The sequence below is a fragment of the Zea mays genome, chromosome 7 (genome assembly GCF_902167145.1).
Source record: "Zea mays cultivar B73 chromosome 7, Zm-B73-REFERENCE-NAM-5.0, whole genome shotgun sequence".
NCBI classification, from domain to species: Eukaryota; Viridiplantae; Streptophyta; class Magnoliopsida; order Poales; family Poaceae; genus Zea; species Zea mays.
In genome coordinates this window covers 83,361,051-83,389,014 of record NC_050102.1, presented here as the reverse complement: position 1 = coordinate 83,389,014, position 27,964 = coordinate 83,361,051, and the positions used below count along the sequence as shown (strand labels likewise).

Here is a 27,964-nt window from a genome sequence, read left to right as displayed (position 1 = left end):
GAGGGAAGATCGAGCTGTTCCCGGCGATTAGGTACGGTATCATTCAATTTCTAAGTACGGGGAGCATCACTACACCCTAAGGAAGCTAGAACAAATGGTAATTGGGCTGGAACTACCTCAGGCGACGCTGGCCACGGAAGAGCTATCCACGGCGACGCGGAGAACCGATTTGGGGGAAAACCCAAATTAAGGCGCTATGTTGGACGATCAGGCATGAGAGCTGGCGCGCTGGGTGCATAATAACCTAATGGAGTTTGTCGGGGCATCAATTTATAGAATCCATGAACGGTGGCCCCGAATTTGAGGAGAGAAACTAGCGGCCGGAAAGAGGGGTGAGTCACCGGAGTCACATAACGTGGCATTTACTGGGGTAGAGACCTGAGATGATAACTAATCAATACACACGACACCTTGCGACGTGGTAACAGGGTCAGTAGCATGGCGGATCTTGCTAAACGGTGGTCACACCGGTGGTGGTCGTGTGGCCATGTTGCTGGGCAAGTGGGTACGGTGAGGTCGGCTCGATCCACTCCCCCTACGATCTTTTCACGCCCTTGGTAATATCCTCACTCACTGAGCATGAATCGTGGCACTGGCACAAATCCAGGCGCGGGGATCGCCGGCGGTGAGGTGCACTGAACCTGGTCGGGTTCAAGACTGTACCCTCGCGAACACTCTTCAGTGCACCTGACAGAGAAAATTGCAGGGCTTTGTTCTCCAATTTCTATGTAGTAACTCACCAATCCATCTGTAGTAAAGTTGTTGTACAATGTACCAGCTACAACTTTGTTACAAAGGTCTTGCACAAACAGCCACTAAATTCCCCTCAATTCTATCTCCAAGTTCATCTGATGTCACTGTTGGTCAAGATTTAGACTTCACTAAAGACTGACAGCCCAACATTGGACCCAATTATCTCCCATTTTCATACAACATCAGTGTTTAGTCTCTTAATCAAAATTGTACCTCTAACATAGCTCTATAAGTTTGATGTATTGACCCAGGGCAAATCCCTTATGAATTCAGAGATATAGAGCTCCAAAAATGACTCAACTTCAGTGAATTTCAGACTTAGTCACATAGTGTTCATGTGACCCTTTTGCAAATAAGTCCAAATTTGATCACTCCACTTGAAAATTCTCCAATGTGAAAGTTACTTGGTTTGTGATGTTTTATCACTTTGATATTTGCACTTTGGTCCAAAAGTGCATAGAATTTGCATTTACCCCCCCTAGGGTTCCAATTAGGGTTTTCTAGGGTTCTTTTTAGGGTTTGGGCACACTAGGGTTTTTGTGCCACTAAAGTTCATCAAATTTGATATCTTGTGAACATTCCTTAGGGCTTTTGAGATTTTAATCATTTTAGACTACTACTACCCTCATGCCCTAATCCTAGGGTAAGTGCCCTATCTTTGGGTTAAGCACTTCTTCAAGTCACCACATCACAACATGTTTTGAATTTTTACCTAGTGAATGCATTCTAGGTGTAACAAACAACATGAAATGTCAATGCACATGATGTCATGATCAAGTTTTAGTGCTAGTAACACCAGGACTGTTACACCCACTGTACTTAGTGCTCAGGAGGTGATGCTGGCAACATGGAGGACGTTGAGAAGTTCTAGGACTACGATGAGTTCTAGTTTACCTTAGTGGCAAACCCCCAGTCAGCTGCCTGTGTAGGCTTATCTTCTATGTTTCGTTTCTCTGCACTTTGATATTAATGTTGAATACTATGGCTATGTATTAGACTCTGTGGATGTCTTGGACATCTTGATGTAATTAAAGTACCTTTTCGCTATTTAATTTGAGCATTGTGTGATGATGTCCAATTATGTAATCGCTGTGTACGTGAGTTCTGATCCTGGTACGTACACGGTTCGCATTTGGTTTACCTTCCAAAACTGGGTGTGACATAAGTGGTATCAAAGCCTTGCTGACTGTAGGACCGCTAACCTTGACTAGAATGGTCGCCCTAAGGACTATAGACCTCTACCCTCACCTTGACCTTAATGTCCTTTCAAAAGTTGGTCACCTTGACCCATTCTATGTTATCTACTTATCTCACAAAATTTTTGTCTCACTTTTCTTTCTGTTTATTTTCTGGTCTTATAGTTCTACTCTCACTCTTGTGCTTACGATGTCTTTTGTAGATGGCTCGTATTAGATGCATGGCATGTAAGTCTGTGATCTCCTTTTTGCCTTCTCACCTAGCGGAGCGTCCACTGCGTCGCACGGTGCCAGGTCAGTCCAGTCACCTGGAGAGACTGCATCATCGCCTGCACGAGGAGCAGGAGCGCCAACGCCAGGAGCAGGAGCAGCAGGACTCTTCCCCCTCGCCTCAGCAAGAGGTGGTGTCTAGGAGGACGCCTTCCCCTGTACCTCAGCCAGACATGCCCCCTGCACCACCATAGGGCATCCCGGCTGCTAGCGAAGACCCTGATGGAGACGGAGACGACGACGACGCTGGTGTCAGTTTGAGCCACGGCACGAAGCTCTTAGAGGAGTAGGAGCCTAAGGGATGGATCGCTAGGCTCATCACTCGTGATGCCGCTCGCGGGTGTCACTTCCACGACGCTCTCGACACCTTGCTACGTAGGGCCTTCGACCAACACACTTGGTCTATCGAGTACCATTGTGTAGTCTACCAGCACCGTCGCGGGTTATACCCGAACCAATGGGAGGCTACTTGCTTGGTGCGTTGTCCGGATGATGATCTCCAGGGTGCAGAGGCCTTCTTAGAGGACTATTCTATTACTGAGAGGGATATTGTTGAGGCAGCCATGCAAGATGTAGGACGACATGCACTTTCTCAGTATTGCTCGTTGTTCAGCGGGGTAGCTGATGGCCTTGACCTGAAGTACTACCCTCGCCATTCGACCGGCAGTACCAGCAGGGTGATTGTCTCGCCAGCTGGGGAAGGCAATCCCAAGCTGAACAGCATGGTCAACCTGGCCACCGTGCTCAACACCGGCTAGACCACGCCCTTGAGGAGTTGGGCAAGGTTCGGGCGGAGGTTGCGGAATTGTGTGCTGAGTGTGCAGCACGCCACTATCTGGATGGTGGTTCTCCCGCCCCTGTCGGGATTCAGCACCCTTACCATTCACCGCCCTATGGTCGCTTCGACTATGGTACCCCAGACTTTAGGACCCGGATAGATTTGGATCTATAGGTCGATAGAGTCGGAGTCTGTAATAATGCTTAATTCAGTGTCTTAGTCTACCTAGTCTTAGTTATAGTTAGTTTGCTTATCAGAAGTTGGAATGCTTGTCGTGATGAACATGTAATGAAGATGGATCTTTGTAATGATTGTCATCAAGGTGTGGGTATCCCCTGCAACTTGGTGTAGTTATTAATAAAGTCAGTCATTTAGTGGGGTAATCCATTTATTTCCACTTTCCTCTTTATCTGAGAAGCTGTCAGTGAAGATGATCATTTGTTTAGTGCTATGGAGATTTCTGTATATCTTTTCTTATGCTGAAAAATTGCAGAGTCAGATCTGATGTGTGTGTGCTTTCTACAGATGTCTGCAGAACAGCAGGCACACTAGGAGGAGACAGCTCAGCAGCAGCAGTTGCCACTTCCACCTCCGATGACAGTTGAGCAGATGTTCCTCATGCAAACTCAGGCAGTCCCAGCAATTGGTCAGACACTAGCAGCAATGCAGCAGGTGCAGCAGCAGCCACCCCCACCTCAGCCTCCAGTATAAGTCCAGATGCCACAGGTGCCCAGAGATAAGCGAGCAGAATTCATGAGGGGCCATCCCCTACCTTTGCCCACTCTGCTGATCCCATGGATGCTGAAGATTGGTTGCGTACTGTGGAGCGCGAGTTGCACACTGCCCAGTGCAACGATCGCGAGAAGGTTTTGTATGGTCCCTGACAGCTAAGGGGAGCAGCACAGTCTTGGTGGGAGTCTTACCTCGCCACTCATGCCAACCCTGAAGCCATCACCTGGGAGGAATTTAGGGACAACTTCTGTTGCTACCATGTGTCCAAGGGACTGATGATAGTGAGGAAGGAGCAGTTTCTCACCCTGAATCAAGGCCCCATGTATGTTAGTGAGTACAGGGACAAGTTTCTGCAGTTGTCACGCTACGCCCCAGAAGATGTCAACACGGATGCTAAGAGGCAGTACCGCTTTCTGAGAGGATTGGTTGATCCCCTCCACTACCAGCTGATGAACCACACTTTCCCTACCTTCCAACATTTGATCGACAGAGCAATCATGACTGAAAGGAAGCGTCGGGAGATGGAGGACAGGAAATTCAAGATTGGTGGATCTCAGGCCAGGAGTAGCAGTCGTCCCTGCTACTCAGGCAACTCACCCCAACAATTCAAGCAATGTCACCAGCATCAGCGTCAGCATCAGCACGAGTACCAGAGGCAGTTTCCTCAACATCAGCAGCAGTACCATCAGAGCAACCAGCAGGGAGGAAATCAGTACCTGCGTCAGAATAACCAGGCAGCTCGCCTTCCTGCCCCAGCAACTAACCAGAATAGCCAAGCAGTTCTAGCGCAAGTAGGAGGTCATGCATGCTTCTACTGTGGAGAACAAAACCATTGGGCAAAGAACTGTCCAAAGAAAGTAGCTCAGCAGTCGCCAGCAGTCAATGCCCCAGCAAGACAAGGAGCGCCACAGCAAGCACCAGGAGGCCGTGGTTAGGCCTACAACTGTGGAAAGGGGAACCACCTGGAGGCCAAAGAAATCTAGGATGCTCAGGACGTGGCAGTAGGTATGTTTCCAGTCGAATCCTACCCAGCAAAAGTATTATTTGACATTGGTGCCACGCATTCTTTTGTTTCTACATCATGTGTAAAAGCACATAACATCCCCATAGAATCAATGATTCCACCTTTAAGAGTTAATTCACTTGGGGGAAAAGTTCAGACCGATAGGATTTGTCCGAATCTAAGGATTGAAATAAGGGGGATAGACTTCCCCGCTAGCCTAGTAGTAATGGGAACTCAAGGGTTAGATGTCATCCTAGGGATGAATTGGCTGCACAGAAACCAAGCCACTGTCAGTTGTGACAAGAGAACAGTTAAGTTAGTGTCCCCATCCGGAAAGGAAGTAGTAACTAAGCTGTACTTGCCTGAACTAGAAGAAGGAGCATGTCACCATTTATCAGTAGATAACAAAGAGTCCAATCTGATTGAGGCAATTAGGATTGTGTCAGAATTCCCCGATGTATTCCCTGAAGAGTTACTAGGCATGTCACCTAAAAGGAAGGTTGAATTTGCCATAGAGCTTATCCCAGGCACCGCCCCTATTTCCAAGAGAGCTGTCACACCCGGGTTTTAGGGGCACCAAGACCCGGGCGTGAACATAATCACCAGGTGTGCTGGGACCAAGTCTCACACATATGATGAATCATGGCACAGGATCGAATGTCACATCTTTACTATATAATAGGAGTTCTATACAAAATAAATAAATAATTACATTATAAGGAGACAACGGTCCAGCAACCCAAAGTTGACTGGGAGATGACGGCCTAGACCTCTCACGAACACATCGCAGCATCCTCACATACGTTCATCGCTCAACAAGTTGTGGAGAATAATGTGCATGAACTCGCCAAAAGTGGGAGCTCAGGTGAAGTGTAAGGCTTACCAAAGAGAATGGTTAGAGCTGAGCATTACTTTTAAAGTTGGTCAAAATTTTATTAGCAATTACTAAGTATAAGTAAATACCAACCCAATTAAGAAAAGTATCACCTGCGATGCAATGCATATGACAAATTGAATTTAGTTCCATAAATTAATCATCAGAGAGTCCTGAGCTGCTCATGATCGTGAGCTCGGCTATTATACCAGTTTTACACTCTGCAGAGGTTGTACCCTTTACCCACAAGTCATGTTACCCGTCTGCCAAGGGATCGTGACTTCCCATACACCTCTACCGAGGAGGCGAGGCAGGGTAACACTACAAGGCCTTTACAAAGTTCCACTAGCTTCAGAAAACCCGCTACAGTTTATAGGAAGCTCCAATGCAGGGTTCTTGCCTGACACCACGCGACCACCCGATCGGACATCGACGGCCATGGTTTAATCAAGCGAAGGGGTACCCTATGTTATGATCATCGTCGTCCGCTGGCCATCCAACGACCGAACGACATCGTTCCCATCCCGAGCGTGGACGCGGCGGCGCCACACAACTCCCCGGCGGCAGAGCTTGCCAGTGAACCCTTCCTAGCGATTCCGAGCGCCAAACCACGATTACCTAGGTGCTAAGCGAAATTGAGGGTAGGGTGGACAAAGGATAGTGCTTATTACCGGCAATGGCGAGGTGGAGGGGCCGTGCCACGGTGAGAGGTGGAAGGACGACGCGCACACTGCTCCGACGAGCAATTCACCTAACCCGCCGGCGCTCTCCTATCAATTGCGGTCGCGGACAACCTTCCCAGGCATCGGCGAACACTCCTGGGCAGTGCTCCGAGAACACGGCAATGGAGCAGCGGATGGTCAACGGCGGCGGCGCAAACACTCCTCCCGTGCGGAGATTTAGAACGGTGGAACACACCGGTGTGGTTCAAGATGGGAGTGCGGATAGGATGTGCGGCTATGGTTTTGGGCGCCGCGCTTTATAGTTGTCACGGCGGTTGGTTGAAGCGCCCGCGTGAATTCCGCGCCCACGGCGCGCCCCGCCATTCTCGTGGAGGCTGTTGGAAGGGAGAGAGCTGACACGAGGGGTCCACTAGCCAGCGTCCGAAGGCGCGAGTCCGCGTGAAGCCGAGCAGTTGACAAGCAGGCCCCATGTGACAGAACTGTGCGCGCGGTGGAAGAGGTTTTGGGCCGCGCGGAGGATGAGGTCGAGTGGGCCAAAATGGTATCCACGGCCCAGGTAGGTTATTCTTTTTTTTTCTTTTATCTTTTTCCTTTTTCTGATTTTATTTTCCTCTTTATTATCTTATTGAATTCAAACATAAGTTTGAATTTGGTTATGAGTTCCTACCTTGAGTTAATTACACAATTTCAAACTCTAGTTTAGGAACAATATATATTTTTTAATTACCCTTTTTTACATGATATTTATTCTCTTCCCTTCTCTATTTCAAACCCTTAATTCTCAATTTAGGATTCAACTTCATCTCAAGTCATTGTTTTATTTCTACTAGGATTATTATTGTTATTATTTTATTGCACAAGCAAACAAAAACTCCAAAGGATGCACAAGTTATTTGAGTGTCTTTTGTTAACAATTTATTCTTGTTAAGCAAAGTGTTCTCATGTGATGGTAAATAAATATAACACCCACTTAAAAATAAGAAAATAACCTTTCTCTTTTTTATATTATTTTTTTACAAATTGGGTATCACAAGAGCATATTGAGTGTCCGGGCCAGAGTTGGTGCAACTCAAGAAGCAAATTGATGAGTTGCTAGAGAAAGGCTATATCAGACCAAGTACCTCACCTTGGGCAGCCCCAGTGCTATTTGTGGAGAAGAAGGATGGTACGAAGAGGATGAGCATTGATTACAGAGCTTTGAATGAAGTCACTGTCAAGAACAAATACCCTCTACCTCAAATCGAAGACCTATTTGATCAGTTGAGAGGAGCCAGTGTGTTCTCAAAGATAGATCTGAGGTCAGGTTATCCTCAGCTCAGAATCCGACCTTCGGATATACCGAAGACAACATTCATCACCAAGTATGGACTATATGAGTTCATGGTTATGTCATCTGGCTTGACGAATGCGCCAGCTTACTTCATGTACCTTATGAACAGTGTGTTCATGGACTACCTCGACAAGTTCGTAGTGGTGTTCATTGATGATATTCTTATATATTCCCAGAATGAGCAAGAGCATGAGGAACATTTGAGGAAAGTACTTCAGAGGCTACGAGATTGTCAGTTGTACGCCAAATTTATCAAGTGCGAGTTCTGGATCAGTGAAGTTCTGTTCTTGGGTCATATTATAAACCGAGATGGACTAGCTGTGTATCCAAAGAAGGTAGCAGCGATTCTGGACTATAAAGCACCAAAAGATGTCCGAGGAATCAAGAGTTTCATTGGAATGGCCGGTTACTATCTGCGTTTCATTGAAGGTTTATCCAAGATTGCCAGACCAATGATAGCCTTGCTAGCAAAGAAGGTTGAGTTCAAGTGGACCCCAGTGTGCCAAGAATCATTTGAGATGTTGAAGCAGAAGTTAACAATAGCACTGGTGTTGATTCTACCAGATGTTTACAAGCCATTCTCAGTATATTGTGATGCTTCATACACCGGACTGGGATGTGTGTTAATGCAGGAAGGGAGAGTAGTGGCATACTTGTCCTGACAGTTGAAGGTTCATGAGAAGAATTACCCCACTCATGACCTAGAGCTAGCAGCAGTGGTTCATGCACTGAAGACCTAGAGACATTATCGTTATGGGCAGAAGTGAGATATCTACACAAATCACAAGAGCCTCAAGTACATATTCACTCAATCAGAGTTAAACATGAGGCAACGAAGATGGCTAGAGTTGATCAAAGATTATGAGCTAGAAATACATTATCACCCAGGCAAAGCAAACGTGGTTGCGGATGCTTTGAGCAGAAAGAGTCAAGTCAATATGTTGGCCACTCACCCAATGTCGTTCGAGCTAGCAAAGGAATTCAACAGGCTGAGTCTCGGATTTCCGAGCAACACTCAAGGAGTGACAGTTGAGCTGGAACCCACTCTAGAGCAAGATATCAGGAAGGGCCAAAAGGACGACGAGAAGATCAACGAGATTCGACAGCTAATCATAGATGGGAAAGGTCCAGATTTTCGTGTGATGTTATCTAGGTGCTCCACCAAGGAAGAACCACAGGCCCTAACATACTCTGCAACCTGATCCGCCTGATGGTGCAGCTTCTTCAGCTTGGCTTCTAGACCTAAGGGATGAAAGAAGTAATTAAAACATAATAAGAAATATAAGGGCAATAGGACAGCGACCCTACCAACCACATGACTGCCGGATTCAGTAAGCTGGTCCCAAAGGAGTGCTTCCTCTGCCTCAGCTATGTCTAGTGTCGTGTGAAAGGCACCATGGTCCTCTTGAGACTCTTAGGGGAGAGAGAGGGTACCATGGGCCTGACCGTGATCACCGAACACATGAGCACGCCTCATGACTGGGAGCAATGGAGGCCGCCCTGTGATGGAAAGGCACACATTTCTTTCCTTGTGCTAGAAGTGACATGGTAGTCTCATGGAGTACATTGGAGATACTAGGACTTGACCCCAGTTGGAGCCATGAGTGGTAGTGGTGGCGGCGGGGCCCATGCAGTTGGGGAGTGGCTTGCCGAAGCTATTGATACTGTGGGTTGTTGATTGCCCACATACTCCAAAATGTACAGGGAATAGCATGAAGCGGTATGCAGGACCTTCTTCATCTGATTCTATCGTGCTTCGGTTTTCGCTATTTCCTTTTGCTTTTGTATCATGACCTGGCATGTCCTATTTGTATGCCCCTTGTCTTCTCCACAGAATCTTCCTCTGAAGTTTCTCCCTCCTCTGTCTCTTGAGGCTGGTGGCCTGAAGGATCTTTGCTATGTTCCTAATGATTGAGAGATGTGCGGATGCCCTTAAGTTTGATTTCCTCTGTCTTCGCTTGAGTTGGGATTATGCATTGTTTTGACATGCCTAGGGTAAAATCTTTCTCCAAAGCTCCTGGTCATCTCAGAGTATCTGTAGGCTTCTTCCCTTCTTTGTCGAAAGTCATTGTCGGCTCTGATGTACTCATCTATTTTCTATAGAAGCTTCTCTAGAGTTTGTGGGGGCTTCTTGGTGAAATATTGTGTCGTTGGTCCTGGTTGAAGTCCCTTGATCATGGCTTCAATGATAATCTCATTTGGAACCATTGGCATCTGAGCTCTGAGACATAGAAACCTTCGGACATACGCTTGCAAGTATTCCTCGTGGTCCTGTGTGCATTAGAATAGAGCTTGAGCAGTCACTGGCTTCGTCTGGAAACCCTGGAAGCTGGTGACTAGCATATCCTTCAGCTTTTGCCATGACATGATTGTTCCCGACCGAACAGAAGAATACCATGTTTGAGCCACACTTCTGACTGCCATGACAAAGGACTTCACCATGACAGCCGTGTTTCGGGTCGGAATGCTCGTCATACATGGGGAGTTGTGGTAGTTTGTATGAAGGTGGCCATGGGGTAGCTTGCAACTCTGCTGCTAGGGGAGAAGCATCATCAAAAGCAAAGTTACCATGATTTAAATCGTCACACCATACATCATCATAGCTTGGGATTTCCTAAAGAAGCTCTCTCTGTTGTGGCCTTCGTCCTTGCTCATCTTGTGTGATATGGCGCATCTCTTTGGCAGCTTCATCAATCTTCTTCTGGAGTTTAGCTAGTCGAAGCATTTTCTCCCTTCTTCTCTCCACTTGTTGGTGGATGGCCTCTAGGTCTCTGATCTCTTGATCTAGCTCCTCTTCCTGTGGTGTTGGGCTAATGTCCTTCATTTTATGGTTTCGGGCTTCTCTAAGAGGGAGCCCTTCTTGATTGATGTCCAGCGGTGCAAGAGCAGCCCCTAGCACTATTGCCTTCTTCGGCGGCATGTCGAAGGTGGTTGCTCGAGCTCCTGGTGTCGAAGGTGGTCGTTTGAGTTCACCGGAGGTGGGTGCCAATGTTGGTTACTTGTTCTCAAATGTTGTGAAGCAAGAACAAGGCAACACAATTGTTACGGATTAAGGACCTTCATCCTCTGAAGCATTATCTCCTTTCGGATATAATGATCTTTAGACGAAGGTCATGAAGGACACACCTTCATCATTTATGAGAATAAGAATCTATGGAGATAAAATATGTTATCCATTCATTCATATATTTATTTCATAACATATATACATGAACATTAACAAAATTTATATTACATTGATACCTTTAGCTTGTTTGAAGATGTTGACGAGAGAGTAATTACAATCTAGCGTGAACAGTACGGGGGTATTGTTCCACTATTTATAGGCACGGGGCGCAGCCCGAGTAAAAATACATTAATGACCTCAATGATTACATACATAGTTTATGAAATGTCACAAGGGTAACATCTCCATTTGTATTTAATAACTTGAGCAACACCTTCTCCTTGCACTATCTCATTGCTCTGTTCGTGACGAAGCCTACTTGACGAACCGTGCTTCGTCGTACTTCCTTTTTGTTATGCCGAAGTGTGACACCCGGTTTTGGAAGGCAAACCGAATGTGAACCATGTACGTGCCAGGATTAGAAACTCACATACACAACGACTACATAATTGGACATCATCACACATTGCTCAAAGTAAATAGTGGAAAGGTACTTTATTACATCAAGATGTCAAAGACATCCACAGAGTCTTTAACATAACATAGTGTTGGGGGCCTTCATCTTTCGAAGGTCCTCAAAAACATGACTAACAATGTTTCCCAAGTATAATATATGTATAGGAACCTTCGGACTCAGAATAAAGTTGTACACAATATGAAAAGCATGGTAGGGATGAAGGTTGAATCAGTTCCAAAGCTATGCGCAAGGAAGCTTTAGCTCAATGGCAAAAAAAAGGAACCGACTTAAAGGGAAAGGGCTATCTAGTCCTCGTTGGATTGTCATTAAGTCAATAGTAAACATAAAGGGCATGAATGTAATTTTACATAGGTTGTGCCCTGTGCCTATAAATAGATGAACAGTACCCCCGTACTTTTCACGCTGACTTGTATTCGCTCGTGCGTCACGCTTGGACTTTTACCTTCTGTCAAGCCGAAGGTATAAATGTAATTCAATATTGTTTCTGTTTATCCATGATAATATAAAGAAGAAATATTAAATAATATCATATGATTATTCATGTTGCCTCTTATATTTCATATGCTTCTTCTTTCATTAACATATACTGCCGTGATGAAGGTAAGTCCTTCATGACCTTCGTCTGAAGATCATTATATCCTAAAGGAGATAATGCTTCGAAGGTCGAAAGGTATTAACCTTTAACATTCTATGTTGCCTTGTTCTTAACTCATAGCATTTGAGAACAAGTCTCCAACATTGGCGCCCACCTCCGGTGAACTCATTCGACCACCTTCAGCAAGCTGTGACCTTTGTCATGCCGCCAAAGAAAGCTTCAGTGCTAGGGGCTGCACTGCAGCCACTAGACGTCAACTAGGACACGCTGCGCGAAGCCCGAACTCAAAAGAGGAAGGCTACAAGTCCAACCCCCCAAGAGGAGAAGCTGGACCAGGAGATAAGGGATCTCGAAGCTATCCATCAGCAGGTTGAAAGGAAGAGAGAGAGAAGATGCTTCATCTTTCCGATCTTCAGAAGAAGATCGATGAAGCTATTGAAGAAATATGTCATCTTACTCAAGATGACTAGGACCAAAGACCTCCACAGAGAGAGCTTCGCCAAGATAATTCCTACAATGATGATGATTGGTATGACGATTTCCATCATCGAAATTTTGCTTTTGATGATGCTTCTCCTCTATCAGCAGAACTGTAGGCTACCCCATGGCCCTCATCATACAAGCCCCCTCAGCTCCCCATGTATGATGGGCACTCAGATATGAAGCAGTTCCTGATGAGCTATGAAGCAACTATATCTTTGTACGGGGGCAATACTGCAGTCATGGCGAAGTCCTTCGTCATGGCAGTTCGGAGTGTGGCCCAGACATGGTACTCCTCTCTCCGGCCAGGGACAATCACGTCATGGCATAAGCTTAAGGACATGCTGGTCACCAGTTTTCAAGGGTTTCAGACGAAGCCAGTCACTGCTCAGGCCTTGTTCCAGTGCACTCAAGACCATGAGGAGTACCTTCAGGCATATGTCTGAAGGTTCCTACGCCTGAGAGCCCAAGTGCCTACAGTGCCCAATGACATCGTCATTGAGGCCATGATCAAAGGTCTTCGGCTAGGGCCTACGGCTCAATACTTCGCGAGGAAGCCCCCCCAGACTCTGGAGAAGCTGCTTCAGAAAATGGATGAGTACATCCGGGCTGACAACAACTTCCGCCAAAGAAGGGAGGAAGCTTACAGATTCTCTGAGATGACTAGGGGCTTTGGAGGAAGAATCCACCCTAGGCATGTCAGATCAATCCACAGCTCTAGTCAGAATGATGACAAAGGAAGCCAGCTTCAGAGGCCACAACACACCTCACAGTCTTCGGGACAGCAGCAAAGCTCCTTCAGGCCACCAGCTCCAAGGGGCAGAGGCGGCAAGGGCTTCGGAGGAAGATATGGGGATTAGCCCAGAAAAATTTATTGTTTATTCTGTGGTGAGGACAAGGGCCACACTACAAGAACGTGTCAAATCACTATTCTGAAGCAAAAGGAGATTGCCGAAGCATAAGCTCGGCAGAATCAGCCGAAGCAGGTCTTACACACTGCTTCGTGCCACTCTCCTTACATACCATAATATGTGGGCAATCAACCTGTAGCCTTTGTTGCTTCGGCAAGCCAATCACAGGCTTCTTGGCCTCAGCTTCCACCGCCACCACCACTGTAGCCAACTTATTCCCGAAGCCAGCAGCCAGAAGGGCGCCAACACTCCCAACAACAATGTGACTTCAGGGAGGAGTCTGAAGCTCGTACAGTCAATAGTACTGTACCAGAATCAAAGCACATATACGGAGCTATATCCTGCTTCTTAAATACTTTTATATTCTAGGCTATTTTGTTTTTTGAATAAGAAACAAGCAATGAAAACTTAGTTTTAATTTCTTGTAATGATTTTTCTTCTATTAGAATGAAATATATCTTCTTCACAGATTTATGAAGCTCAAAAGCCGTTCCCAAGGGAATGCAGAGCCAACATAAAAGAAGCTACAAAAGTCGTTCCTAAGGGAGCGCAGCGTAAGATTTGTGCTCAAAAGTCGTTCCTAAGGGAATGCAGAGCTGAAATTGCCGAAGCTACAAAAAGTCGTTCCTAAGGGAGTGCAGCATAAGTTTTCTACTCAACAGTCGTTCCAAAGAGAATGCAGAGCCAAATACCGCTGAAATATAAGGCAAAGTTCAAAAGTCATTCCTAAGGGGATGCAGAACTTATACCACCGAAATAGAAGGCGAAGAAGTTCAAAAGACGTTCCTAAGGGGATGCAGAACTTATATCACCGAAATAGAAGGTGAAGAAGCTCAAAAGTCGTTCCTAAGGGGATGCAGAGCTTGTGTGTGTTCCAGTGTGGGCGTGTGGGTGTGTGTCTTCAGCATTCTCGTCATTTTGCATCATATCATCACATCATTTCGCATAACATTACATCATACATCATATTGCATCAACGACACAAGAATTGAATACGAAGCCAATCTTCGGCATATGCTTCGTCAAAATGAAAATGTGCTAAGGCACGAAGTAAGCTTCGAGAATTACATATTTATCAGTGTTGTCACAAGAAGGGATCTCTTTCTTTACGAAGCATGAAAAGAAGGGAAGGTGTTTTTTCGCCGAAGGCTCAAAAACGGTATGTTTGTAAGTTTCATACATCGTAAAGAAATAAATTACAATAATTTACATATTTGATTCAATGTTACATACATCAAATGTCACATAGTTTTGTTACAATAGAATCTTAATCTTACTTAAATTGTTCCATACATTCTAGCTATTATTACAATAAAACCTATTTTTCTTTAAGAACTTTCTCTGCAACTTTGTTCAGTAATTTGTTAACAACTTCGTCGACAATGGATTCAGCCATGTTTATGATGTCCAGCGCTTCCTTCATTTTTGGATCAGCTAGGGGATCGTACGGTTCTGGCGGCGGAGATAGTTCAGTTGAAGTAGGAAAAAATTGATTAGTTCGAAGCCACAAAGCAAGTACCAAAACTAAAAAACCAAAAAATAATACCTATACGCCTTTCGCATTCTGCAGCTTCTTCAGCTTGCTTTGCTTCTGCTCTGGCATCATGGGTGTCTTTTTCACTCTTTTTTATAATCTCATGGGCCATCTCTCGGCCACCATTCACCCAGACATCATTGTAGAATTTTCCGCCCATTAAGGTTCCTTCAGCTCAAGGATCCTTCGTATCATCTACGGAGAAGGCAGCTTCGGCCTGGGCCATGGTTTTAACATGGTCGCATCCAACCTTCTCCAAGATGGTTGAAATTCCCCACGCACCGGAAAACGCGCAAACATCCCCGCGATCACTCAAAATTTCTTCAAAGGCTTCGGCCTCTCCACTTATCCATTCAACAACGCCCTCAGGGTCGCCTCGTATGAAGTTTTCTTCAGCAGAGTAGGCACCCACTTTGGCAAAGCTAGTTTTCAATTTCTTCACGCAATCCAAGGATTTCTTGAAGCACCTTTCCTTCGATTTGCGAAGTTCTTCAACATTTTTCTCTAGATGATTTTTCCAATATTCACTGATTTCTTGATTAGCCTGAGCAAGCGCGCAGTTTTCCTTAGCTTCAGCCAGTTGTCTTCGAAGGTCTTCAATTTCAGTTTTCTGGGCTTTGGCCTGAGCCTTGAAGTTAGCTTGGTCTTCCTTTACTTTGTTTACTAGTGAAATTAAGATTTTGTCTTTTTCCAGACCTTTGTTTCTCAGTTCAATCACTTCTGAACGAAGGTTATTAAGGGCCATTGTATAGCTTTCGCCTTCAATATTCTTCTACGCCCTCAGGGCATTACTAAGAATTAAGCCCTGCAAAGAGAAGGAAAGAATTGAGCATGGCAAATAAAATACTCCATTCTAAAATTCAAAGTTAACTTCTATACCTTGATACTGTTGTATGCTAGGCTGTCAGCAAGTTCATCCTTCGACAAAATCGAAAGGCCATCTTACAGCTTCGGGAATCCTATGCTCTTACCTATCTCCCGGCAAACGGATATCTCTTTGTTATCCGGGAGACAGTATAGAAAATCTTCTTCGTTACTACCATTCAACACTAAGGCCCCCTTCGGATATTTCAATCTTTGGGCGTAGTGTCTTGCTTCTAGTATTTCTTCTTGGGATAGTTCCTTTCCCGAAGCATGACGAATGATGTAGTCAGCGTTTTTGTTCGAAGCTTCAGGAGCAGGAGCTTTGATCTTTTCAGGTGCAATCTGCTCTATCGTTTTTTCCTCAGGCGCGGTAGGCTCTGTCTCGGTGGGCACTGAAGGCCCAGCTTAGGCTTCAGCTTGAGCTTACGTAGCTTTGGCTTCTGCTTGCCCAGTTTTGGCTTCGGCTTGCGTTTTTGCAGCTTGAGCAATTTTCTTTGTAGCAGCAGGGCTCAAGGCCTTTGTAGTCTCCAGCACAGCATCCAGCACGTTGGCCATCCTCCTCCTCCTCTTGGAAGTTGCGGCAGAAGCCTTTTGCACCTTCGGCAGTCTTGCCTCTGTCGGAGGGCTCAGAATTTTTTGCATTTTTATTATTTCTTCAACCTTTGGCTCTTCAGCCTTATCAACCTTATCTTGGACTAGCTCGACTGTATGCGTCTTCGGCATTACGGTCGGCTCTTCAGCGCTCTGTGTAATCAGAGTAGTTTGTGTTGCTTCGGCTGCTGAAGTGGACCCTGTGCCAAATTCAGGCACTACGGCCGGTTCAATATAACGCGACCAGTGGGTCAGAACCTTCACCTATTTGCTCTTCGGCTCAGGCTTAGCTAGGGTGACCGAAGCGGCAATCTTCCTCTTTTTCTCTTGCCCTCGTAGCGGGTAGCGGTAATCAGGGTATACGAAGCCAATAGCATCAAATACCCTGTTTAATCTTTTCTTGCCTCGACCTCCAAAGGTTGTGGACAGAGCATTATCTTCGTCCTTGGAATATGCTCCAAGTAGCTCATCACTAGTAGCTTCGATACACTTCAGCCAGTCGTCTTTTGGCTCATCAAACTTCTCCCTAAACTTGAAGGTATACTTCAGTCGGACCAAACCACCCTCACTAGAATCGGCGGTGGTCTCCTTCGGCATCTCCCAGCTCTCCACAAGTGGCCATACCCTGAAGGATATATGCTCTTGAATCAAATCCCTTGTGCTAATGAAGGCACACACAGTGCTGAAAGCCCTCTGACATGCTTCGACATTGCCATAAATTTCCACCTTCGGCTTTCGAACGCCGAAGCGAGACCAGATGGGTCGCTGAATGATTTCTTTGATATCTTCCCTTACCTTTAAATCATTTTTAACATAAAACCACTCTCCCATCCAGGACCTAGGCCATCTTTTCCGGAATGTTGGTACCGGGTGGCTTGCATTGGGGCGAGCAATAAATCCATAACAACCAAAGTTGTTGTGGTACTGTTCTTTACCAATGACCTTCGTCTCATATAAAAGCTCGTGCATACTGCAGAAGCACTTCGCGCTTGGCTCTAGCCCCTGACTCCTTACTGCCCAGACAAAAATCCCCATCCTCATAATAGCTTCGGGGGTGATCTGATGAAGGAAGATCTGGTACATCTTCAGCACATCAACTACAAACTTGCTCAAAGGGAACCAAAGACCAGCATTAAAAACGCTTCGATAGATAACAACTTCATTTTCCTCAGGGGCAGGGGCGGTGTTGTCTCCGCCAACTCTCATGATAGACATGTCGCGAAAGTACCTTCCTCTCACGTTGTCAAGATGACTCTGTTTAACAGTCGATTTTCCAAAGACAGTATGGCTTGGTCTCCAAGGCCGATCTTTAGAATCTTCGTCTCCACTCTCCACATCATAACTATCACTATCATCAGTATCTTCAGACAATCCTTCTAGAATCTCTTTAGTAATCTTCTCTGTGTTTGTTTTTGACATAGATTCAACAAACCCAACGATAAAAGGATCCACAGTTTTCTTTTCTTCAAACAACTTCGTCTCCTCAGTTAGCTTCGTTTCTGCAGTCATTTTCTTTTCCTCAGTCATCTTCTCCCCGGACATGGTGAAACACGTCCTTAAACCGAAGCTCGAAAAGCTTGAAAATCAGGCGAGAGCTAGTGAGCAAGAGCTAAAAAGTTTGAGAAAATAACGCAAATGGTGGAAATGGCGTATCAAATGCTGCTGCTATGGTTTATATTTATACGCCCAGTGCATTGCAACTTGGTGGGCCCTGTCTGTCATTGACTATTGCTATTCTAGCAAAGGGAAGGTATTTTTTCGGACCTTCGGCTTAAGGCATTCGTTCATGTCGCAGTCTGAATTCGTTGTTATAACAAATTAATACTGCGAGGGGCTACTGTTGGGGGCCTTCATCTTCCGAAGGTCCTCAAAAACATGACTAACAATGTTTCCCAAGTGTAATATATGTACAGGAACCTTCGGACTCGGAATAAAGCTGTACACAATATGAAAAGCATGGTCGGGACGAAGGTTGAATCAGTTCTGAAGCTATGCGCAAGAAAGCTTCGGCTCAACGACAGAAAAAGGAACCGACTTAAAGGGGAAAAGACTGTCTAGTCCTCGTTGGATTGTCATTAAGTCAATAGTAAACATAAAGGGCATGAATGTAATTTTACACAGGCTGTGCCCTGTGCCTATAAATAGATGAACAGTACCTCGTACTATTCACACTGACTTGTATTCGCTCGTGCGTCACGCTTGGACTTTTACCTTCTGTCAAGCCGAAGGTATAAATGTAATTCAATATTGTTTCTGTTTATCCATGATAATATAAAGAAGAAATAATAAATAATATCATATGATTATTCATGTTGCCTCTTATATTTCATATGCTTCTTCTTTCATTAACATATACTACCGTGATGAAGGTAAGTCCTTCATGACCTTCGTCTGAAGATCATTATATCCTAAAGGAGATAATGCTTCGAAGGTCGAAGGGTATTAACCTTTAACATTCTGTGTTGCCTTGTTCTTAACTCATAGCATTTGAGAACAAGTCTCCAACACAAAGTCTTTACTAACATCAAAGCGGAAAAGCGAACATAGCAGATAATGCCTTCACAGGCAGCTGACTGGGGGTTTGCCACTAACATAACTAGAACTCCTCATAGTCCTAGAACTCCTCAAAGTCCTTCATGTTGCCTGCATCTCCTCCTGAGCACTGAATACAGTGGGGACAACTTGGGGTGGGGTGGTTTTTAAAACAAGGGTGAGTACACATCAACGTACTCAGGAAATGTCTTGTTTGGCTAAAGTGGACTAGCTGTATGTGGAGTTAAGGTTAAGCAGTTGCTTTTAGTTGGTCAAGTATTTATTACTAATAGTAGAGCCAAATTTTAGTAATAAACCCAGTTATTACCCAAATGTATTCCCTCCAAGAGGAAATACCAGAGATCATAATTATAACCATCATCATTAAAGTATCCAAAATTCTTCTAACCAAAGAGGATCCCAAGGCTGCTTTTAACCGTGAGCATGGCTGATATACCAGTTTCCAGCACTCTGCAGAGGTTGCACACTTTACTCACGAGTCGTGATTCCCTTTTTGCCTGGAGAGCGCTACTCCCCGTTGACCACTACCTAGGTGGCCTGACAGGGTATCACTACGTAGCATTTACAAAGACTCCCCTGGTGCATAGCTGCTTGTTAGGTTTCGTCAGTCGTACAAACACAGTACACCTCCCTAAGGTGGGTCACTAACAAAACCAAATCGAATGAACCTCGACACCCACCCTTAGCAGCGCGAGCACTATGCCCCAGCCCCTATTGACGGCCCTCCAGCAAAGCCAACTACACCCTAGGTTCATCTAATAATTCAGTTAAGGGCGTCCCATTCCACCCTCATGGTTGCACTGTTATCCTGGGTGGTCACTCAATAAACAGGTCCTTACGGAGAGGTACCCAGGAAATAGCCTGAGTCCCCTAAAGTATCACAATATCATCACTTACCTTCAGTCGAGGGCGAAAAAACCTTCCTTCCACGCAAATGAATCGACAGAGTAACAAAACTTTACCAGTAGTATCACCTTCAGTTCATTGAAGTTCAACGACTATCTTTTTCTTTTCTTCGTCATTGTAATGTAACTATTGAAACAAGAAAAATAATATAACTTAAATAATAATCATTTAAAAATATAAACTTAGAATTAATCTCTTTTTAATAATGTGGCCCTGCCTTCCATCCGAAGGTCTTCGGAGCCACGTCACCATTATTGGGTGACTAATCCTGCCTTCATACGAAGGACTTCATGATCTTTTTCTTTGTAACTCTACCTTCCAGTTGAAGGACTTCACAGTCTTCTCACTAAAACTCGGACTAATCCTGCCTTCATTTGAAGGTCTTTAGGGTATTTTTCTTTATGAATCTGCCTTCCACTTGAAGGACTTCAGAGTCTTGTCACCATTACTGGGTGACTAATCCTACCTTCATACAAAGGACTTCGGGGTCTTTTTGTTTTCTTGTTACATTCAAAGGTAGTCTTAGAGTACATTTTACATCATGCTTGGGTTTTGTGCCCTTATACATATGGGCGACCCTACAAATATTACAAAGGTAGGCCCATTAAAAAACTTACAATTAAAGAGAAAAGAAAAATCCCCCTTATGGAAAATGGGTGTCATCCTTGAAAACAAAAGTAGAAAATGCATGCTATACATAATATCTATGAAGCTCATCAGCATTACAGGATCTTAGAATTTCATTCCCTTCCATGTATTTTAGTCTGTATGACCCCAGTCGATTTGATGCTGCAACTAAAAAAGGACCTTCCCATTTTGTTTGAAGCTTGCCTGTTGTATCAGGATTGGCCACCCTCCGAAGCACGAGGTGCCCTATCATTATTTGTTTCAGTTTTACCTTCCTGTCTTGCTATTTTCTTGTTTTGACTTGTTATTTGCTGATCTTCTCGAGTGCTTCGAGTCTGACTTCTTCTATTGTGTCTTTAGGATTTTTTTCACTGGTTGCGTCTTCAGTTGCAGCAATAATCCTTGATGATCTTGTCTTTACCTCTTCTAGGGATACTGCTTCGTCTCCATAGAGAAGTTTAAGGGGGTAAATCCAGTGAATCACGACAAAGAAGTGTTGTGGTTCTATACCATCTTGATTAATTCATTAGGCATTTTCCCTTTAGCAATCCAAACACAGACAGTAATTCCTAGCAAAGCTAGGGCTATACAGGTACATGAGGGTTGGACTTATCGGGCGCCCCAAAGCACGACATGGGTTTGGCGCGGCCCAAACTCCACACAGCATGTAGCGAAGCAGGCCCATGCCGGCCTAGCCCGATTACTAAGGTGCAACACGGTGGGCTAGGCCCGGCACGACCCGATTTTTTTCCATTTTTTGCATATATGTACCTATATTATACTTGAATATAGAGCATAAAACACAACAACATAATTGTTTTTGTTGGTTTGTGGGTGTAAATATGTGTTTAGAGCTAACAACTACGGGTTATACCCTAATATATGCATATTTTTAGATTATTTTTATATGACTGTTATAGACCCATTAAGTTCGTTGGGCTGTAGGCCGGCTCGACACGGTTATTAACCTAGCCGACCTTGTTTAAGCTTTGCACGTGGCCTATAAACCGGCACGACATGACCAACTAGCTAATTTGTGCCGGGGCTGGCATGACCACAATTAGTGCCGGCCTGGCCTGGTCGATCTATTTGGAGCCTTAATATCTAATAGTATCTTCACTCGTATCATCTGTCTCTATAAAGATGATAGTGTAGCCCGTAGCTAAGGTTTTGTCCGGCGATGGTTCAAGTAAATAGCATGAGTCGTGAACAAACTGATTTTGGCACATGAATTCCATTTGATGATCTTTTATGCAATATATTTTGCCGCTTCACTAGAATATCACAATGTCAAAAAATTTATTTCAAAATGAAGGTGTTATGGGCTAAGACCATCAAATCAAAGGTGCACATAAAAACAAAACATGTCAACAACTTCCGTGATAAATCATGAGAAGCATTCCTACTACTAGAAAACGAGAGAGCTAAGACAATGATATATCATTTCGACGACAACCAACAAAAATAAACAGAAACTATGAAATATCATTTCGACAAAGGAAAAATACATATTACTCTACAATCATTCACATACAATACTCCGGGACAAATTCTCAGTGGAAGTAAATGTAAATATATATATAGGCCTAGAAGGCTAAAACTATAGAGAAATTTGTTGTTTGGGTAGAAGAGAGAGCTTGGAGGGATGGGATGAGTCGATGAGAGATGCCAAAAAGGCGGGCTCGGAAGAATCAAATCCCAAGTTTGACCGGGCTCGGATGCTGAGACACACACAACTGAGAAACGAACGCCTTTTCCTATCAGCCCCTCGCAATAACCAACAATTATATTCTTCCACGGCCTCGGCTAGACAAATGCATTAGTTTTTTTTATTACAAAATCCGGCCCCTCTTTCCAGGGCTAATTGCCGTCGCAAGCAAACAAAGCTCTCCGAGGCTTTGTTAATCCTAAGTGCCAATGGCGGGGTTCAGTAGCTGACTCGCCCTTCCTTACTCTCTTTCGCTCGTCCTACTTAAATACTCTCAAGTGCCGCTGTGTGTGCTCTTCTACTTTTGCTTCGTCTCAAGAGGCTCCTGTTCCCTTCTTCTCCCTCCTCGTGCATCTTCGTCTCCAATTGCTGAAGTAGTAGTAGGTTGGTTGGTCTGTTGGTGGTGTTCTTCATTCTTGATGTGGGGTTGGTTTCTTCGCTTGGCCAAGGTGAGCAGGAGCCTCTTGGATTTTCATTCTGCTTTGTTCTTGTGTTGAAGAAATGTTTGGATGTGCATCTAAGTACCTGCTTAATCTGGATTCTTTTGGTGGCTTTCTGGTCCTCTGGTTTATATTCGTACAACCTGATTAGGTTCGTCTCTTTCGTCCCAAATTGGAGTTGGTTTCCTTCCCGGTATAGTTCATCATCATGGCATCTTTGAATTTTGGAGGAAAACTACCTCCTGGGTTCGGTGCGCAGTTTGTGCCGATAATTTCGCATTTGCAACTGTATGACTGTTCTTGCACCGGCGCTTTCCCTTCCAAACTAAGATTCCTTGTGCTCTTCTATCGTTTTGCTTCTCTGTTAAATGATTCGAGAATTTCCTGTGCGAATTTGCAGTGAGGTCATCTGCTCCACAGTCATGTGAAGTTGTCCAAGAATTCGGCAGGACGGAGAAACCGGCGGCCCTTCTTCTCCATTGTTCGCTCATCTTCTTGCCTGCGATTGCGGCAAATCGACGCACGCGAATTGGAACCATGGCCGCCTCCACGACGTCGGCTGCGTGGTTCTTTGTGGCTGTGGTGCTGCTGGTTCTGCTTCATGCGACGGCGGCCGCCATTGCTGGCGCAGAGGAGGCGGCGGCGCTGCTCGCCTTCAGGCGTGCGTCCGTGGCGGACGACCCGCGTGGCGCGCTCTCGGGCTGGGCGCAGGCCAACGCCACCGCGTCGGCACCGTGCTCGTGGGCCGGCGTCTCTTGCGCGCCGCAGCCTGACGGCCGCGTCGTGGCCGTGAACCTCAGCGGCATGGCGCTCGTCGGCGAGCTTCGTCTCGACGCGCTACTCGCGCTCCCGGCACTCCAGCGCCTCGACCTCCGCGGCAATGCCTTCTACGGCAACCTCTCGCACGCTGCGGAGTCGGCTTCGCCGTGCGCACTCGTGGAGGCGGACTTGTCGTCCAACGCTTTCAACGGGACGCTCCCCGCGGCGTTCCTGGCGCCGTGCGCCGCGCTGCAGTCCTTGAACCTGTCGCGCAACGCCCTAGTCGGCGGCGGCTTCCCGTTCCCGCCATCGCTGTGGTCGCTCGACCTGTCGCGCAACCACCTGGCGGACGCCGGCCTCCTCAACTACTCCTTCGCCGGCTGTCACGGCCTGCGGTACCTCAACCTCTCCGCCAACCAGTTCGTCGGCCGGCTGCCGGAGCTTGCGCCGTGCAGCGTGGTCTCCGTGCTGGACGTGTCGTGGAACCACATGTCCGGCGCGCTGCCCGCGGGGTTGATGTCCACGGCGCCGTCGAACCTGACGAGCCTCAGCATCGCCGGGAACAACTTCACCGGGGATGTCTCGGCGTACGAGTTCGGCGGCTGCGCCAACCTGACGGTGTTGGACTGGTCCTTCAACGGCCTGAGCAGCAGCAAGCTGCCGCCGAGCCTCGCCAACTGCGGCCGCCTTGAGGTGCTGGACATGTCCGGGAACAAGGTCCTCGGCGGCCCGATCCCGGCGTTCCTGACTGGCTTCTCCTCGCTGAAGCGGCTGGCATTGGCCGGCAACGAGTTCTCCGGGCCCATACCGGATGAGCTCAGCCAGCTCTGCGGCAGAATCGTTGAGCTGGACCTGTCAGGCAACCGGCTGGTTGGTGGCTTGCCGGCAAGCTTTGCCAAGTGCAGGTCACTCGAGGTGCTTGACCTCGGTGGCAACCAGCTCTCTGGGAGCTTTGTGGACGATGTCGTCAGCACCATCTCCTCGCTCCGCGTGCTGCGGCTGTCGTTCAACAACATCACCGGGCAGAACCCGCTGCCGGCGCTGGCGGCGGGTTGCCCATTGCTCGAGGTGGTCGACCTCGGGTCCAACGAGCTTGTCGGTGAGATCATGGAAGATCTCTGCTCATCACTGCCGTCGCTGCGGAAGCTGTTCCTCCCCAACAATTACCTCAATGGCACAGTGCCGAAGTCGCTGGGTAACTGCGCCAATCTGGAGTCCATTGATCTTAGCTTCAACCTCCTTGTTGGCAAGATTCCGGAGGAGATAATGGTGCTGCCGAAGCTTGTTGACCTGGTCATGTGGGCGAACGGCCTGTCCGGCGAGATCCCGGACATGCTTTGCTCCAACGGCACTACACTGGAGACGCTGGTGATAAGCTACAACAACTTCACTGGAGGCATCCCGGCTTCCATCTTCAGATGCGTCAACCTCATCTGGGTGTCGCTCTCCGGCAACCGCCTGACGGGGAGCGTGCCTCGCGGCTTCAGCAAGCTCCAGAAGCTCGCCATCCTGCAGCTCAACAAAAACCAGCTGTCTGGCCCTGTGCCGGCAGAGCTCGGCAGCTGCAACAACCTCATCTGGCTGGACCTCAACAGCAACAGCTTCACCGGAACCATACCGCCGGAGCTGGCTAGCCAGACAGGGCTCATTCCGGGGGGCATTGTTTCAGGGAAGCAGTTTGCGTTCCTGCGGAACGAGGCCGGCAACATCTGCCCTGGTGCTGGTGTGCTCTTCGAGTTCTTCGGCATCCGGCCTGAGAGGCTGGCTGCGTTCCCGACGGTGCACCTTTGCCCATCCACAAGGATCTACACCGGCACGACGGTCTACTCGTTCGACAAGAATGGGAGCATGATCTTCCTCGACATCTCCTACAACCGCCTCACCGGTGCGATCCCGGCGGGTCTTGGCAACATGATGTATCTGGAAGTCCTCAACCTGGGGCACAACGACCTCAACGGCACGATACCGTATGAGTTCTCAGGGCTCAAGCTAGTCGGCGCGCTTGACCTCTCAAACAACCATCTCACCGGTGGCATCCCCCCGGGCCTCGGTGGTCTCACTTTCCTTGCTGACTTGGACGTATCCAGCAACAACCTGTCTGGTCCGATTCCTTCGACTGGGCAGCTCACCACGTTTCCGCAGTCCCGGTATGCCAACAATTCTGGCCTCTGCGGCATCCCTCTGCCTCCCTGTGGCCATGACCCAGGGCAGGGAAGTGTGCCGTCAGCTTCATCTGATGGAAGGAGGAAGGTCGTCGGGGGAAGCATTCTTGTCGGAATCGTGCTCTCCATGCTCACGCTGTTGTTGCTGCTGGTCACCACCCTCTGCAAGCTCAGGAAGAACCAGAAGACTGAGGAGATGAGAACCGGGTACATTCAAAGCCTTCCAACATCTGGCACGACAAGCTGGAAGCTGTCAGGTGTTCACGAGCCACTGAGCATCAACGTGGCGACATTTGAGAAGCCTCTGAAGAAGCTCACCTTCGCGCATCTCCTCGAGGCCACCAATGGCTTCAGTGCTGAGACTCTCATAGGCTCCGGCGGCTTTGGCGAGGTGTACAAGGCCAAGCTCAAGGACGGCACGGTTGTTGCCATCAAGAAGCTGATCCACTTCACAGGACAGGGCGACAGGGAATTCACGGCGGAGATGGAGACCATCGGCAAGATCAAGCACCGCAACCTCGTGCCGCTGCTCGGATACTGCAAGATTGGCGACGAGCGGCTCCTCGTGTACGAGTACATGAAGCATGGCAGCCTAGATGTTCTGCTGCACGACAAGGCCAAGACTGCTGGTGTGAAGCTGGACTGGGCAGCAAGGAAGAAGATCGCCATCGGTGCAGCAAGGGGGCTTGCCTTCCTCCACCACAGCTGCATCCCGCACATCATCCACCGGGACATGAAGTCAAGCAACGTGCTCCTTGACAGCAACCTGGAGGCCCGTGTCTCTGACTTCGGGATGGCAAGGCTGATGAATGCACTGGACACGCATCTGAGCGTCAGCACACTTGCAGGTACGCCCGGGTACGTGCCACCTGAGTACTACCAGAGCTTCCGGTGCACCACCAAGGGCGACGTGTACAGCTACGGGGTCGTGCTCCTGGAGCTTCTGTCAGGGAAGAAGCCCATCGACCCGACCGAGTTTGGAGACAACAATCTTGTCGGCTGGGCGAAGCAGATGGTCAAGGAGAACAGGAGCGGTGACATCTTCGATCCTACGCTGACGAACACCAAGTCAGGGGAAGCTGAGCTCTACCAGTATCTGAAGATCGCTCGCGACTGCTTGGACGACCGGCCCAACCAGAGGCCAACCATGATACAGGTCATGGCCATGTTCAAAGACCTGCACCTTGACCCCGACAGCGACTTCCTCGATGGGTTCTCGATCAACTCATCGACGATAGACGAATCGGCAGAGAAACCGACTTGATGCTTTCTCATGAGCCTTTGCAGATTTTGATTCCATGGTCCCTCGAGGGGTACGATACAACAGCAGCTAGCTCAATCATTTTATTTTAGATTGGTAGGAAAAAGAGTGGCCTCCTCCGATTTAGTAGGAAAAGTTGTGATTTTGATTCCAGTCACACTCACTGTAAATAGCGGGATGTTTAACTATTTACTACCGATATGGAAGCCACCTCTCAGTTTGCCAATTTTATCGTAGCAACTACAATTATCACGGAAAACAGAAACATACCTGAGCATTTACACTAGTTCCTAAAAAGAAGACATCTAAACTCAGATTTAGCAAGTTCACTAGTTATCACGAAGAGAAATATGCCTCAGCATAAACTTAGATTTAGCAAGTCGTTAAATACATATCTCTATTCTCTATTATACTTAAAGCACCAGTTTCAACGGTCGTTTTACATTATCTTTTTACAAAAAAGTCCCTACATTTCTTCTAAATCAACTCAGCATAAAATATTAAAAAAGTGAGTTATGTTAAAAAGCGATGCAAGAGGTAGAGTTTGAACCCACAACCTAATAATGAAAGAAAGGTGGAAGACATTGGACGAAACTGTCTAACAAGTAGAACATCATGCTCATATGTTTATAATATTGAATATAAATTGTATATATGTATATATGAATTTTTGTAAAATAAAAAAAATAATTGTGTCGGGCCGGACCAGCACTACTGGTCGGGGCTACGACCCAATCACCACACGACGCTCGTGCCGGGTTAGCCCAGACACTACTAAATGGATCAAGCCTCGGGCCGGCTCGCTAGACACAGCCCATTTGGCCATCTATACCTTTGCACGATAATAAGGATCCTCGCCTCAGTTGCCACAACATCGTTCGTCATTCTACTTCTTTTCTCTCAACCCTCATGCGGTCATGCCTCCACCTCCGCGCCACCCCATTCTCAGCAAAGGGCGTAGGAGCATACGCCTCCTCCCCGTATTCGTCCGACACCAGCCTCGATAGCGACTCACGCAGTGGCTGTTGCACGTCCACGAGTACGTTTCGCATCATGCGTGCATCATTGTTTTCGCCGTCGTCGGACGTCCCATTCGTCTTCCCGGCCTCCGCCCTGTTCTTCCTCCCCAACCTGCTGCCCCCACCCACGGTCGCAGCCGCGAGCCGACCGACGCTCGTCAACGTGGGTACGCGGCGAGTCAGTCATGCTCCTGGCCTTTGTCCGTGCGTGCCGTCGAGGAGGACATGGTGACGCCTGCTACTCCTAGGTTATCTTGGCAATGAGGAGTCTAGGTCTAAGATATTGGACAA

At 47.0% G+C, this 27,964-nt stretch overlaps 1 protein-coding gene across 1 annotated transcript; it reads left to right on the top strand.

The window, feature by feature from the left end:
- The first annotated feature begins 22,195 nt into the window (after positions 1-22,195).
- LOC103632518 (brassinosteroid LRR receptor kinase BRL1) lies at positions 22,196-26,880 on the top strand. The gene is made up of 2 exons (XM_008654299.4): positions 22,196-22,481; positions 22,873-26,880. The coding sequence occupies exon 2, from the start codon at positions 23,010-23,012 to the stop codon at positions 26,655-26,657; it is 3,648 nt and encodes a 1,215-aa protein (XP_008652521.1). The 5' UTR covers positions 22,196-22,481; positions 22,873-23,009; the 3' UTR covers positions 26,658-26,880.
- The last annotated feature ends 1,084 nt before the right edge of the window (positions 26,881-27,964 follow it).